We start from the raw sequence: 16,155 nt of genomic DNA, 5'->3' as shown, positions 1-16,155 counted from the left end.
CCCAGGCAGGCAACAAGGGGGAGACGGCTGTCAGAAGGAAGAGCAGGTTGTTGAATGGGATTGAACTTGGAGATAGGAGGGTGTGGAGAGAGCTGAGCCAGCCGAGGCCAGCAGAGACAGCTCAAGAAGGGTTTTAAACAACCAACAAAGACCTTGGACTTTGCCCTACAGCTTGTGGGGAGCTGTAAGAGTTTTAAACCTAGGAATGACAAGGTAGGATTTGCATGAAGGAAAAGTTCCTCTGGCAACTGGTTCCAAAGGGGAGAGACTAGAGCAGGGAGCTCACCGGGAGTGCATTGCAGGGGTTCCGGCATAAAAACTGAGGCTTGGGCTAGGGATGGAGAGGAGAGGGTGCACCGGAGATCGAATTGAAGAGAATGCAGGTACCACATGGGCAGTGAGTTTGGGTTGTGTTCATAACTTTACCCCAGTGGTTCGAACAGTGCCTGGCACTCAGGAGGCACTTCATGGATATGTGTTGAAATGAAGAACAGAGCTTGGTGCCTGGCTGTGAGTCTGGAGAGAGAGGAGTCAAGGATGACTTTGCTCTTTTAGGCTTACGTATCTGTCTATCAGTCCCTTTACCTGCTCTGCCTTCTGGGGACCACACCTGGGATAGCCAGCAGGGACACTGCACTGAATCAAGTTCCCTGAGTAGTCATCATGACGTGGACTCCCTCAGGGAGGGGCCTGGGTAAGAAGGGGACTCTCACTGGTGAAGCCTTGGGTGCCTACCAGCCCAACCCTTGCCTTTTACAGATAAAGGGACTGGAGTCCAGGATGAGGGTTGAGGTGAAAGGTGAGAGGAACTAGGTTTTCTCCACCCGGTCCCTGGTGGATAACGTGCAGCACAAAAGGCCAGGGAGTAGAAGTGCCTTGGTCAAGAGACCTCAATTAGAGAAAAGAATTAGAGAACCCTAACTGAGCACCTACTATGTGTCAGACATTTTTCTAGACATCTGGACCATGCACACCAACCATATTCTCCTGTTCTGTCCCTTGAGCAATACTAAAGAGTAGATATGCTGTTTATAGATGAATAAACTGACATAGAGAAGGTAAGTAACTTGCCCAAGGTCATTCCTCAATTGAATTGATGGGACGGGATTTGGAACCCCAGGCTCTAACCCATGCCCCCGGGGTCCAGAGATTTCAGTTCAGATCCCAGCTCTGCCACTTCCTAGTTGTGAATGTGAACAGTGTATTTTATTTCTTTAGGTCTTGGCTTTGTCATTTGTACAATGATATGAACCTGCCTTACCTACTACTCCAAGAGGTTTATGAGGATTAGATGAGGCCCAATATGGATTAACACTAAGCAAATACTGAAAAGAACTTAAAAGCTATTTCTGCCGGTGCCATACTGGGGCCTGGAACCCAAGTTTCTCCATTTATGATGTCCCTGCAAATCCAATTCGGTTTGGTCAGGTTCATGCAGTTTTACAAGAAGAGCAGGCAAGATAGCATAGGAGACCAAAAGCATTCAGGGCCCAGACAGAAGTGGGTTTGAGTGAGAGGCAGAAGCACTCAAGAATTTCCAGGAAGAGGTGGCCATCTGTTAAAGGGGAACCAGAGGTCTTGTCTTGAGAGGACCTGTCTTGAAGGCATATCTCATAGCAAACACACTATTTTTACCTAGAGTGTGTTTTTACTAGGAGTAGCTTACAAGTTGCTGACGGAGATTATGGGCAATTAAAGCACCCAACCCACTCCCTAGTACTGACAGCTATTTGAGTTCCCACTGTACCTCTCACTCTGCGACCTAAGACTTACGGTCTCTGCTGCCATGGGATAATAGTTCCTCACTTCCTACACTTAGTTGTGAGGATTAAGGAGTAATACACATATGAAGCACACACCTTAGCACATAGTTACCACGGGGAGTAGCGCGGGTCTAGCTTGGAAGGGCACTTTTTTCTTTTTCCACATTTATTATTACATTTGAATCCCAGATGCAGCCAGTGCTCTGGGAAATAGGCTTGGAGACTCTCCGGAAAGGCTGAGCGATTTGCTCACCGGCATACAGTCATGCAGAGGTGGAACTGGCTCTTCAAGCCCGTGGCTCAGCATTCCCTCCTTTTCCCTGCCACAGGTTGCGACCCGGCGACCCCGGATCCTGAATTCCTGTGGCTGTCGGTATACAGGTGCACCCGGCTGGAGCCCGATCCGCCCACGCCGCTCGGTTGGAACTCCGCCCCGGGCCCCCGGCCGCCATGCGCCGGAATTGGCGGAGGCAGGTATCCGTCTCGAAAGGGGCGGTGGAGATTGGAGGAAGTGCGGCTGCGGGGGCGGTCTCATTACTGTTGGGGGGCGGGGCTATGGAGAGTATCGGCCTTCGATTGGTGGAGGTGGCGCGCGGGGGCGGGCCCTTCTGGGGGCGGAGCGGGCAGCGCGGGCGGGGCGGTGAGAGCGGCGTGATGAAGAGCTTGAAGAAACTGGCTGGGAAATGTCCGCCGCCTCAGGCTCTCGGGAGTGCGACTCTGCAGGTCTTTGGCGGGCTGTGGGAACCTGGGTTGGGCCTCTGGGTCGGGAGCGGTGGCGGCGGGCCCGGCCCGCGGGTGGGCAGGGTCTGCGGTTTGGCCGGTGGACGCGCGGGGCAATGACCAAGGTCCTGGCCCTTCGGGGGCGGGAACGCTGGGGCTGAAGTTCTGAGGGGATGTTATTCTTAGCCGGCGTGGTGAGGGCAGGCGGACGGCTGTGTGGTACCCCGGAATCTGGAGGCTGAGGTTGTAATAGAGCGCCGTTCCCGACTCGCTGTGTGCCCTGGAGCCAGTCGCTGCCTCTCTCTGAGCCTCAGTTTCTCCATCCTGACCTTCCGAGGTTGGCCTGTGTTGGGGGTGCGCTCGCCATGACCGAGCCTTCCTTTGGCCGAGGAATGGTGTGTGTATTGGGCTGCCTGGCTCTCTTGTCAGTCTTTGGCCCGTGTGATGGGGCTGTGCACAGATCCGGGGTCCAAGAGAGCCCTCTTCACCGTGGGACTGGAGGCCAGGATGAGGTTACAGGTGAAAAGGACTAGATTTTTTCCACCCAGCCCTTAGTGGGTAGTATTGTGCATCACAAAAAGCCAATTGTTGAACAGGAGGTTGTCTTTTGGAAAGCAAGAGGCCCAGGGCTGAAGTTTGTGTCAGTCTGGTGCTTTGGGAGGACCTGCAGACCTGTATTTTCTGAACAGCCCCTTGATTTTCTGCACGGGCTCCCTGGTATGTTTTTTCCCTGGGTGCGCCCATGCGGCTCCAGTTACGTGAGAGCTTTGGCATGACCACTGGTACCCATTCGTGCCTCCTTTCTCAGCCATCTGCGAGAGATGAAGAGTCTGTCAAGTGGCTGTGTAAGTGTGGGCCAGCACTCCACTTGCTCTTATAAGGCTTGGAAACTATGAGGGGCTGGGGCGTCGGGGGTGGGGTGCGGATAGCACGTTGCACAAAGTTTGTAAAACGAGAGGAAATTGGGTGAGCGAAAGACTTCCTCAGTGCTTATGCTTTTCCTTCATTGCAGCTGCCACAAGAGGCGTTTGAAGCGCCTGATGGTGCTGATAGTTTGCATCTTTCTGGGGCTTATCTCAGCTCACTTGAAGGACTTGATCTTGAGACAGCTGTCGCTTCAGTTCCCATGACATCCTGGGCTGTGGTGCTGGGACAGGTGAGAGCTTACCATTAAGAACAGGCCCAGTGGCAGCAGAAAGAGGCGGGTTGTGTTTTCTCAGCCAGCATGCCAGGGCCAGGTTGCTGGAGTGCTTCATTCCCTACGTGGAGAGAAAGGTCTTCTGTGAGAAGTCAGGACAGCTCTGAAGCCTGTTATCTGCCCCTGGGTGATAAACGCGCAGGGATCTCACAATCTTTCTTTTGCTTTCAAAAAACAAAACCTAGTCACATGCCAGTGAGGAATTGTCGTCAAGGTTTTGGTTTTATTTTTAGTCTAAAATGATTTGGCCCCATCATAATAACCTACAGTAAGTGGGGTTACACTAAAGTGCTAAGTTTTAATTTAAGTTTAATTTATAGATTACTCATTTATAAATTAAGTTCATTTAAATACAATTTAAGTTAGTTGAAATTGCCAAATGAATCATGTGAAAACTGGTAAGAGATGGTACCAAGCCCCCAGTTCTGCCTCTCATCTCTGCTTCCAAAGTTGCTTTGGCCTCAGAGGAGAGTCACATCTTCTACAACAGGTAGGAGAAACTTTTGGGGCCTCCTCTGACGTTCTGGATAGTCCGGGCGCCAAGGGAAACAGGTAGTGGATTTGGTTCTTTCTATACGCGTATGATCAAAATACCCACTTCCTGATAGCCTGAGGAACCAACCTGAGGCGAAAGGCTGCTTAAAAATGCTATTTGTGATGTACTTTAGGAGAAACAAGGCTCCCTCAAGGAGCTGACAGTCCATACATTGAGGTAAGAGAGTGTAAGGTTAGCCCAGCAGGGCAGTGGTCCTTATAGGGTGAGCCAAAGGGATAAGAGTACCTCAAAGGCCTAGGTAATTTGGCGGCCAGGGGAATCTGGTCTTCACATCTCGCCTTTGTTTTGGTAGAGAAAGGAAAGAGCTCACTTTGATGCTTCTCTCCCAAATGTCCATTCTTTGATTTGTCTCTGCTGAATTTGGGGGTGTCAGGCCAAGTTTGGTAGAGATTGGGCAAAGACCTGGAGCTGTGTTCTGGAAGATTCTGAGACATGTGCTAGAAAGGGAAAGAACTACTCAGAAGTCCCATTGGGTGCTCTTCTGGGCTAATTTAACAAAGTGGTAATAACACTCAAATGTTGGTCTTTTGAAGTGGTTTTCTTATTCCATGGCTGATTCAAAGTGAGGCAGCTTTGTAATAACTCAGATTTAGAATGAGATGCGCCATGAGTATTTTTGCCCCTGGACCCAGAAGACAGCATTAGAATCTGTCTGGCCTGAGAAAGGAAATGAATGCTATTTATATCTCAGGGCAGCATAAAGGGTAACCTAGATTACCAGGGTAGAAGCCAGAGAGAATGTGGGAAAAATAGCCCCTGGGTTGGTCCATCTCTCTCTCTCTCTCTCTCTCTCTCTCTCTCTCTCTCTCTCTCTCTTTCAAGAAGTAAAATCTGTGTGACCAACCTATCCTTTTAGCAGCGAAGAGGAATTCTCCTAGATATTTATCCTGCAGGTAGGAACGTTGCCCATTCTCTCTGCCTTTGTGGGCCCCTAAGCTCTGAAGGCCCCTAAGCAAATGAGTTTGGATCACTTTGTTTAAACAAAAGAGAACTGTGCTCCTTTTTTCTTCCTCCTTTTGTTGTTCCCTTCTCCATTTTCCCTGTTTGTCCCATTTAGCCTCCTGTTTGTTTCTAGAACAGGAGAATCCCCAGACGACTTTTCCTTCCCTCAGAAAACAGTTTGTGTTGGAATTCTACAGGGGGAGTCTTGAGCAAGCCAGGTGACCCACAAGCATTCATTTAGAAGTGGAGCTTTGCACAGAAAAATCCTCAGGGACTGAAGGTTCAGGAAGAGAGGCATCAATATTTATTAGAGGGAAGACAGGGTTGGAACATAGAAGCCAGCTGACTTGCATGTTTTCTTTACTGCTTAAAATATACTGTAACAAATTTGTAGGCTTTACCACCCCTCATGCATATGCAAACTGAAACTAGCAAAAATGAATGGTGAGGATTTGAAAAAAGTGTGTGTCTAATTTTTACTTATTTATTTTTTATTTTTATGTTCCTTCTTGCACCTTGGTACAATATTAGACATGTCTCTTGACTTTCCTCTCTTCCATCTATGCAATGAGAATGAATGTTTGCCTCCAAGAAGGTCACCTCTAAGTTATTTAGAGATGCTTTTGTTTGGGAAACACACTCAGGAATTGCAAATGCCCACTTTCCAGAGCTTAGAGACTGGCTGCCCTCTTCAGGGCCTATCCTAGGCCAGATTCTTCCAGATAACTACTCATTATCTTCTTACTGCTCTCTCTCCCTCCAATTTCTTTTCCGTGAATGCAGTCTCTTAAAACCTCTGTCATCCTGCACTCTTCCCTCTCCTCTTCTAATAACCACGTTATTTTTTAATCCCCATAGTTCATGTAAGTATCATCTTACTTGAATGAACCCAGTGGTCTCCTTCCAAGTCTTCCTAACCTTAAGGCTGCTTCTCCCTCGGGATCTCCCTAGCCTCTAACTTTTATCATGCCCTACTATTTTGTATGTGAACTTGAATGTTGTGCCACTCTCTGTTGCCCACAGGATAAAGTTCAGATTCTTTTGCATGACAGGTCAAGTCCTGCACAGCCTGGCTTCAGCCCCCTCTTATCTTATCTAGTCTTATCTGCCCCAACTCCCCTTCATTTCCTCTTCCTTCGAACTTGACTGCTTGTAATTTCTGGATAAAGCCCTGTGCGTTTTCATCTTTGTTGACTGCTCATTCAGCTACATTTTTACAAGCTTGAACTTGCTGTTGTTAGCATTTTGCATCCTCTCTCCTCCCCACATGCCAGCCTGAGTGCCTTGCACATCACCAGGTGCTCAAAAAATGTCTGTGGTCTTTGAGCTATAGCGACCCGCGCAGTTCATCGCCTCAAGTGCTTAGTCACTTGAACAGCTCCTGCCCCCTTCCTCTTTGAGTGTGCTCTGAACTTCTCTCCCCTCTCTTCCTGGTTTGCTCTTACCCACTTCTCTTTTCAGCTTTATCACCAGACCACAGACCAGAAGGTCCAGTGGAGGGAGAGCCTGGAGGGAAAGAGTCAAGTAATCTGTCCAGTAACTTGTCACGACTACAGTCTGTTGCTGTGAACTGGGCGCACTGGAGCCTTCCTCCTTGAAAGCTAAACCGGTCATATTTAGTCCTTGCCAGCCTAAGTTGGATTTGCACAGGGTGCAGTTAGAGTTTGAGTCCAGGGCTTATGGGTCCGCAGGGCACAGGATGTGTTTTTAGAGATGTCTAAAGAAACAGAGAGAAAACTAAGAAGCATGGTTATTTGACTTTTAAGAAAGTAACAACTATCTGGGGTGCTGGCCAGGCTGACAGTTGTTTGTAATGCCGGGTGCCCTGTGTTCCGGACTTCTCTTCAGAGTTTCCCCGCACTGTGGACTATACGTAGCTCACCACTCTCCCTTTTTTAAAAAATAGACTGCACGTCCACTGTGGGGCTTGAACTCACTGCCCCGGGATCAAGAGTCACAAGCTCTACCAACTGAGCCAGCCAGGCACCCCTGGTTCCCCCTCATCATAGAGTAAAATCCAAACTCTACATGGCGTTCAAAATCTTACACTTTGGCCATTTATTACTAGTATATATCTATTCCTAAAAAATCTTTTTTTTTTTGAACATTTTTTTTTAATGCTTATTTTTGAGAGAGAGAGAGAGAGAGAGACCGAGAGAGAGAGGGAGGCACAGAATCTGAAGCAGGCTCCAGGCTCCAAGCTGTCAGCCCAGAGCCTGACACTGGGCTCAAACTCATGAACCCTGAACAAATTTTTAAAATAAAAATTTGTTTATAAAAATGTATTGCTATCGAGGCACCTGAGTGGCTCAGTCAGTTAAGCGTCCGACTTCGGCTCAGGTCATGATCTCATGGTTCATGAGTTTGAGCCCTGTGTTGGGCTCTGGGCTGACAGCTTGGAGCCTGGAGCCTGCTTCAGATTCTGTGTCTCCCTCTGTCTGCCCCTCCGCTGCTTGCACTCTGTCTCTCGCATTGTCTCAAAAATAAATAAACATTAAAAAAAATTTTTTTAAATGTATTGCTATCAAACTATTATTATTATTAGCAGTTACCATTTATTAAGCACTTACTGTGGGTCTCTGGGGCTCACACTATGCCACAAAAGTTCTGTAAGAGGATGTCCATTCTCAGATGGAGAGATAGAGGCTCAGATAGGGTAGGTAACATGCCTGTGACCACTCACTGGTCAGTGACAGAGTTGAGAACAGAACTCAAATTGTCTGTTTGAATCTAATGCTTGAGCCCTAATCCCTGTACTCTACTTCCGTGTCCCCTAATCCTTCTCAAACAAAACTTTTCCTTTGTACTTGTTTATACTACTTATTACTACTATTTTCTGAGGATGCCATAATGCTGTCTTTGTACTGAAATTATTTCTTCTGCCAGAAATACTTTCTGAACCTCATGTTTTTCTGATAGTTGATATCTTGCTATTGTTTACTGGTTGAGAACCCAAACTCTTGGGGCGCCTGGGTGGCTCAGTCAGATGAGCGTCTGACTTCAGCTCAGGTCATGATCTCATGGTTTGTGAGTTCAAGCCCCATGTCAGGCTCTGTGCTGACAGCTTGAAGCCTGGAGCCTGCTTCGGATTCTGTGTCCTTCCCCCACTTGTGTTCTGTCTCTCTCTGTCTCTCAAATATAAATAAATGTAAAAAAAAATTTTTAAAAAGAAAGAAAAAAGAACACAAACTCTTGACCCAGATTCCTTGGGTTTGAATCCTGGCTGTGCCATTTACTATCTGTGTGTTCTGGGGCAAATTAGTTAACTTCTTGGTCTGCAAAGTGCAGATAATAATAGCACTTACTTCATCTGATGGAACAGTTTTGAAGATTAAACATATGTAAAGTGTTTAAAACCATGCCTGGCATGTAGTAAGCCTTAAGAATTTGCTATTAATATTATTCATAATACTACTATCATTGTCATTAACACAGCCTGATTTGGATTCTGGGTAGTTGGATCTGTTTATCTGGATCTGTTTATCTTCCTGTGAATTGAAGTACCTCTTGCTGGTATGTGTCTCCCTGTTTCAGACTGAGAGAGCCCTTGGCGTGGCCCCCTCTGTGTCACTGGTAAGCGTTGAACCAACTCACTCACTCCTGCCAATTTGAAACATCAGGGATTTTGCTCGCATGGTTTTGCAGGTTCTTCTGGTGTGCTGGATTTGGAATGCAAAGGCCAGTGACTGAGAAGATAGGAAGGGACATCTCCTCCTAGACCTGTCTAGTAGATGCTCAGCAAGGGCAGGACATGATCTCCACCCAGCAATGGCAGCCACACACCCACACACCCTGTGGACACCATGGTGGTACTTTTGCTTTGTTATCCAAGCAGACTCAACCCTTCTATTCATTTGCTACTTACCTCTATGAGTTGATAGTTTCCTTGAAGATCCTGTGCTCGTTGCTTGCAAAGGGGGAGACTGTGGAGTCAAGCAGATCTGGGTTTTAACGTCTAATGCGATTAGAAGGTAACTTGATAAATGATAGTGTTCATTATCAGAGCAGTGGGGGGTTAAGAGTGGCAGAGCTGGGGGAAAAAAGTGGTAGAGGGGAAAGAACTAACAGTTCCTGCCCATCTGCTGTGCACCAGGCATTGTGCTAGGCTCTTGACCCATGTAGATTTCATTTGGTTGTTCTTTTGGGTTCTAAGTTTGGTGGTATTATCCACATTTTACAAATGAGGACACAAATGGAGTAATTTGCTTGAGGTTTCCTATGAGGTCGTGGACAGAGCCAGTAAAAGAGCCAGGTCTGTTTCATTCCAAAGCCTAACGCTTATTTCCAAAAACACTAATTTCTCTTAAAAGTGCCACACCAGTTATATGGACAAGAAAGGCCTTCAGAAGTCGGAGGGATGACTGCCTCGGATAGTGTGGTGATGGTAGTGGGGCATCAGGAAGAAGGGGAAGGAGCTCGTAGGAGTGGAGGCTGGGCTTTGCAGGAGAGGTGGCCAGCAAGTAGGAGGGGCTTCCCTTGGAGCCAGGGGTGAGGGTGGCACGCAGGGCGAACCTGTCTATTTAGATCTGGCTGCTTTTAGGTGACTGAGGAGAGCCAGTTTGCAAAGGGCCTCATCTGCCAGTTCAACCAGTCTGTATCTTAACCTCCAGGCATCGGTGCAGTGCTGAAAGCTTAAGAGCAGGGAGACCTAACTAAAATCAGAGTTCAGGCTGGCCACATCCAGAGACCAAGTTGGGTAGTGAGAAGTGGGAAGCTCCTGTAGTGGGAGGCTCTTGCGGTGATGAGAGACTCTTGCAGTGACAAGTGAGGAGAGGATGGCCTGAAGAAAGGCATCCTTGGGAACAAAGACATTGGTGACTGACCAGCTCTTGGGGCCCTGGGACGAGAGGTGTGGGTGGATGGCAGGGTTGCAGACCAGGCTGGCGGGGACAGGGCTGGTACAGATGACAAAGGGGGAGCTCAGGGAGAGGGCCCCAGGTCAAACCGTACCTTTACCTGGGCCCCGCCGTGCACAGAACTTCCTTGTGGAAATGCAGACAGTAGGCGGTGGCAGGATTAAATTCTGGCAGAGCTGGACAGCTCCATTTGGAGCGAACTGTGGTGGCCGATGATTCTTGAAGAGAAGGAGTGTGACCTAGGTCTGCATTTGTCCTCTGTGGTAGCCGCATGTGGCTATTAACATTTAACTTAGGTGAATAAAATACAAAATCCAGTTTCCCGTTCACTCTAGAAACATTTCAGGTGTCTCAATGTGGCCAGTGGCAGCAAAGCTGTAGAACCTTTCAGTCATCACAGGAAGTTCTCCTGGACAGCACTGGTCTGGATATGGGAGCATCTGCAAATAACTAGGGGACCTGCAGGGGGAAACAGAGCAACAGGAGGAGACAGAAGGAGCCACTGAATTAAGAAATAATGTTCCTGAGAGAAAAAAAGAAAATAAAGAATGCTGCTGCTCTCGTACAGGTCTCCAAAGAAGCAGGGTACTTGTATTTGGGTTTGGATTTTTTTTTTTTCCCTTGTGTGATGTCCTGTTTTAGAAAAAGCCCCAACCCCAGGTCAGTGATAGACCTGGCTACAAGATGTTGGCATCAAGACCTTGCCTCTTGTCTTTGTTTTGTAGCTCTGGGCCTTCAACAGGTCCGGTTTGGCTTTTAGAGCACCTTTTGGCCTTGAAGTGAGAGAGAGCCTCCAGTTAGCCACAGGGAGAGAAGACAGCAGTTGTGTACAGCAAATACACTGTTGTCTCTGATTGGCGGAAGAGGCCAAAGCTAGAGAAATTGGGTAACTTGCCCAAGGTCAAACGACTAATGAGTGGCAGGGTCAAAATTGGAACCTGGGTCTTTGATTTCAAAACCCGTGATAAATGTGCATACAATAAAATACACATTGTAGCTGCTTTTGAAAGTGCCTATAAGCAAAAAGCAAAAGAAGTCCTACCATTGAGAAATGATTTCTGTTGACATTTTGGTTTCTACCCTTCCAGGATACGTATGTGTACGTATGTGTCTGTAAAATTTATCGATATATTTATAAGCTTGTGTTATAGATGGACATAGACACACACTCTAGTCCTTTTTGATGTGTGTAGATAACAGCAGGCCATGCTCTTAACTACCATCTTCAATCCCTTATTAGCAGTTCTGAAGTCCTAAAAGCTCCAAAGACTAAAAAAAAAATTGTATAAGTTTGGCCCAAGCCCACTGTGGCAGCGAGACTCGCTTGAACTGATATGAGACTATTTATAGGCTTTATTTGTCCCCCCACACTTTACTACTCCTGCGTCGCACTGTGGAAATATCAAAGTGATTCCTCAGTGTTGCCTCAGACTCTGCTGGGGGGTGTTGTATTATATACAGCAGAGGTCACATATTAGCTTTTTAAGACCCCCCAAATTCTGAATTCCAAAGTACGCCTGGCCCCAAGTGTACAAGTGTACGAGATCAGAATCGTGGATCCGTGTTAGGCACTACTGCTGCTTGAGCTAAGGAAGGAGCCTCCAGGGGCAGTGTTGTCTGTTTAGCCAGGCATGGGAGAAGGCTTTTGGTCCTGTAAACTGTACGGTGCAATGCACAGGATTTGCAAGAAAAGCAAAACACTTCAGCAGTTCTATACATCCAGACCAAGCTGTTACCATGGTTGACCTACTTACTAGGTAGCCTCTTACAGGGAAATGGTTTCAATTGTAGGTGTGAAAGGTGGTCATCAAGTAAGCACCCAGAAATGACAGTGAGCTTGATCTCTGCCCTGTGGCTCTTTGTTCACTGTGTGTTTACTCACTGCCTGATATGTTCCATAAATTGTGGTAAGCCCAGGTCCACAGGGGAAAAAAACATCAGCCCCTGCTCCCAAGGAGCTTGTGGTCTAGCTAAAGAAGTAAGACAAAAAGAGGTAAACACAGTGGCAGTTCTATTATGATAAATGCCTTGATTGAGGCAAGCACTAGCTGTATGAAAATACAAGGAGAGGACCAGTAGAAGACCTTTTGAAGGGGGTGAACACTGAGCAGAGTCTGAAAGGATGATGTCTACCACACGAAGGTGGGATTGAGGACTGGTTAGGATCAGGGGTGGGGTGAGGAGACAGCATCTAAAGAGAAGTCGTGGGGCACCTGCATGGCTCAGTCAGTTAAGTGTTCGGCTTCGGCTCAGGTCACGATCTCAGGGTTGGTGAATTCGAGCCCCACATCAGGCTCTGTGCTGACAGCTCAGAGCCTGGAGCCTGCTTCAGATTCTGTGTCTCCCTCTCTCTCTACCCCTCCCCTTCTTGCACTCTGTTTCTCTCTCTCTCTTCAGAAATAAATAAACATTAAAAATAATAAAAATAATAATAAAGAGAGAAATTGTTTTGGTGTGACTGGATGGGGGTGGTGGGAGATGGGGCTGGAAAGGGGGTCTGGGTGAATTACAAAGGTCCTTGTGTGTAATACTCATAGGTTTGGGGTTGATTCGATAGTTGATAGAAATTATTGTGGGAGGGGCGCCTTAGTGGCTCAGTTGGTTGAGCATAAGACTCTTGATTTTAGCTCAGATCATGATCTCACAGTTCGTGGGTTTGAGCCCCAAGTAACTGCTTGGGATTCTGTCTCTCCCTCTCTCTCTCTTCTCTCCGGCTCACGCATGCACGCTCTCTCTCTCCAAATAAATAAACTTAAAAAAGATGGGGCGCCTGGGTGGCTCAGTCGGTCAAGCGTCCGACTTCGGCTCAGGTCACGATCTCACGGTCCGTGAGTTCAAGCCCCGCGTCGGGCTCTGGGCTGATGGCTCAGAGCCTGGAGCCTGCTTCCGATTCTGTGTCTCCCTCTCTCTCTGCCCCTCCCCCGTTCATGCTCTGTCTCTCTCTGTCTCAAAAATAAATAAACGTTAAAAAAAAAAAAAGAAGTTATTATGGGATTTAAGGCACAGCAATGACCTCAGATTTATGTTTTCTTCTAGATGGTGGCAGAATGGACTGGAGGAGGGGTGGTGATGGAGGCAGGGAAATCATTGAATGTGCTTTCCAGAAATTGTAAGGGCCTAATCTGGGGCATGACAGTAGGGATAGGGAAGAGGGTCAGGTATAAAAATATTTAGGAGAGAGGATTTATAGGACTTAGTGAATGAACATGGGAAGAAAGGAAAAACCCAGATGTCATCTGTTAGATTGGGTGACAAAGGATTGGAGGTCTGAGGTTGGAAAAAGGGCAGAGTGGGAGTAGGGAAGCAGAAGAGGAGGAAGAAACAGGAAGCTGTGGTTGAGAGGGAGCCAGGGGGCTGGGTGATGGTAAATTTGGTAAAGAGCTGCTGATAGCCAGCCACCGTGCTAGATCCAGGGGAGAAGAGATCCCGAGAAGATTGTTCTGTGGCTGGAAATCCCCCAGGTCACGCCTTAAACTTTCCACGCGTAGAGTGAAGAATGAAGATGTTCTGGTCGTCGCTGGGCTGGTTCCTGCGGCAGACATGGTGATGTAGGCCTACAGGGCGATTTTCCAGTACACTGGCCACTCATGGACAGAAGCTGAATCCATAGGGACGAACCACCTGTCTCCAGGAGATGTTCTTCCAGTCTGGCCCTTCCTAGGAACTTACGAAGCCTTTACTAGGAAGCCCCAAAACAAGATCCTGAGTCCTTAGCACTGACATGCAGAAGCAGAGCTCTAACCCATATTCCTTAATTTGCCTTTGCTCATTGTAAAGTATAAAGATATTTATACTGAAGTGCCTGCTTTATAAGTGAAGAAACTAAGACCCAAAGAGAAGAGGGAACTTGTCACACAGGAAGATAATGGTACAGCTAGGCTTCAGCTTAAGTTTCCGGATACTTGCATGCATTTAACACATCGAGTACCCACTCTGCTGCAGGTGCTGTTCCAGGTCCCCAGGAAATCGCATAAAGACAAAGCCCCTGCCTTGCAGAGCTTACGTTTTAGTGGGGATAGCCTCCGATAAACTGATGAATACTCACAAGATATAATGTCAAATGGTATTGGTACTAAAGGGAAAAATTTCACAAGATTGTGGTTCCCAGACTGTGTGCTGAGGTATCTGGGGCTCTGTGGTGAATTCACAGGGGCACTGTGGGACTTGTAAAAGTTCGAAAGTCAGCACATAGGGGTGCCTGGGTGGCTCGGTCAGTTAAGCGTCTGACTTCGGCTCAGGTCATGATCTCGCGGTCCGTGAGTTCGAGCCCCGCGTCGGGCTCTGTGCTGACAGCTCAGAGCCTGGAGCCTGTTTCAGATTCTGTGTCTCCCTCTCTCTCTGCCCCTCCCCTGTTCATGCTCTGTCTCTCTCTGTCTCAAAAATAAATAAACATTAAAAAAAAAAAAAATTAAAAAAAAAAAAAAAAAAAAAGAAAGTCAGCACATAGATACTTGAGGTCTGTTCTAGCTCCAGGTAGTTTACAGTTTCAACATTAGATGGTGCCGCATTCCTTCTGAGGACATTGTATCAAAAGGAAGGTGAAGCTGGGTTTTTGGTGGTTGCTGTCATCAAAAGCAAGTAGGGGCCTGGGGGGCTCAGTTGGTTAAGTGACCGACTCTCGATTTCAGCTCAGGTCACGATCTTACGAGTTCAAGCCCCACACCAGGCTCTGGGCTGACAGCATGGAGCCTGCTTGGGATTCTCTCTCTTCCTTTCTCTCTGTGCGTGTGCCCTCTCTCAAAATTAGTAAACTTCAGAACAAAAAATGCAGGGGCCAGTTGACCATCCAACTTCAGTTCAGGTCATGATTTCATGGTTCATGAGTGAGTTGGGCTCTGTACTGTCAGTGCAGAGTCTGCTTGGGATTCTCTCTCTCTCTGCCCCTCCCCTATTCTCTCTCTCTCTCTCTCTCTTAAAATAAATAAACTTAAAAAAATTACCATGCAAAAATCAGTGTGGCACGTTGTACGTGGTGTCCAATCGGATTCCAAAGTTTGAGAGGTTGTACAGTACCCAATAGGCACACACATCTCGTTAGTAGGTAATTGTGGTTATTTAAAATGAAACAAATAGTATTTTTTCCTTCTATTTATGTGTATTCATTTTCAAACTGCTACTTAAGTTGTTAGGCCTTAAATACTTAGTAATTTATTTGGCCCTAACTATTTGAACAGCTCTATTAGGTATTCCTTTTGGCCTAGAGGCTCTTTGAAAAAAAATCACTGAGACAGGAAGGGTGCCGTGAACAGAGGAAGTTTAGGAAGTTCTGGAGAAAGGGGATAGAGTGATGTGGGGTGGTAGGTAGATAGAGCGTCAGCCTCCTGATGTCTGAGCAGAGGCCGGAATGAAATGGAGTGAGTAGTGTGGAGATCTGAAGGCAAAGCATTCCAGGCAGAGGGACCAGCAAGATCAAAGTCCCTGAGTTGGGAATGAGCCTGACATGTTCTAGGAACAGCAGAAAAGGAAACGGAGCCAGAGCAGACCGGGTGACATAGAGCACGGTGGATGAGGCCAGAGAGGTGTGAAGGCCAGGTTAGGTAAGGAGCTAGAGCTCTGCTGAAAGATCTAGGTTGGAGCATGAAAATTTGGGAGTGGTCAGCATGTAGGTGGTTTTTAAAACTGAGACTGAGAGGCACCTGGGTGGCTCAGTCCATTAAGTGTCCGACTTTGGCTCATGATTTCATGGCTTGTGGGTTCCCACATCAGGCTCTGCACTGTCAGTGTGGAGCCTGCTTGGGATTCTCTCTCTCTCTCTCTCTCTCTCTCTCTCTCTCTCTCTCTGTCTCAAAATAAATAATAAATAACCTTCAAATAAAAAATAAGACTCTGAAACTGAGATCACCTAGCTGGGAAAGAGTGTAGCTGGAGAAGTGGTCATGCCAGGACCTAGCCTGGATTCATTCCTGGGGGTGGGGGTGGGGGTGGGGTGCATGGAGAAAAGAGGAGCCTTCAGAAAGTAAAGAAGTTGTGTGTGGGGGGGGGGGAAGGAGTGGTTTCTATCAAGTGCTGCTGAAGAGAGGTTGAAGTGAGCTTAGCTGAAAACCGGGGAACTGACCACTGGATTTGGTGACATGAATGAAGCGTATCAGTAACCTTAACACAGCAGTTTCAGGGGGAGCC

The 16,155-nt window shown here is 47.3% G+C and overlaps 1 protein-coding gene across 1 annotated transcript in view; it reads left to right on the top strand.

Moving 5' to 3' along the window:
- The window catches only part of INPP5B (inositol polyphosphate-5-phosphatase B), a 49,862-nt gene that overhangs the window by 7,484 nt on the left and 26,223 nt on the right, over positions 1 to 16,155 (top strand). Inside the window, 3 exon segments of the mRNA XM_042954261.1 lie at positions 2,093 to 2,278; positions 2,281 to 2,408; positions 2,411 to 2,486. Coding sequence (XP_042810195.1) covers positions 2,093 to 2,278; positions 2,281 to 2,408; positions 2,411 to 2,486 — 390 coding nt within the window.

This window comes from Panthera leo, chromosome C1 (genome assembly GCF_018350215.1).
Source record: "Panthera leo isolate Ple1 chromosome C1, P.leo_Ple1_pat1.1, whole genome shotgun sequence".
Classification (NCBI taxonomy): Eukaryota; Metazoa; Chordata; class Mammalia; order Carnivora; family Felidae; genus Panthera; species Panthera leo.
Note: the sequence above shows the minus strand (reverse complement) of the source record. Positions and strands in the feature narration are given on the sequence as shown.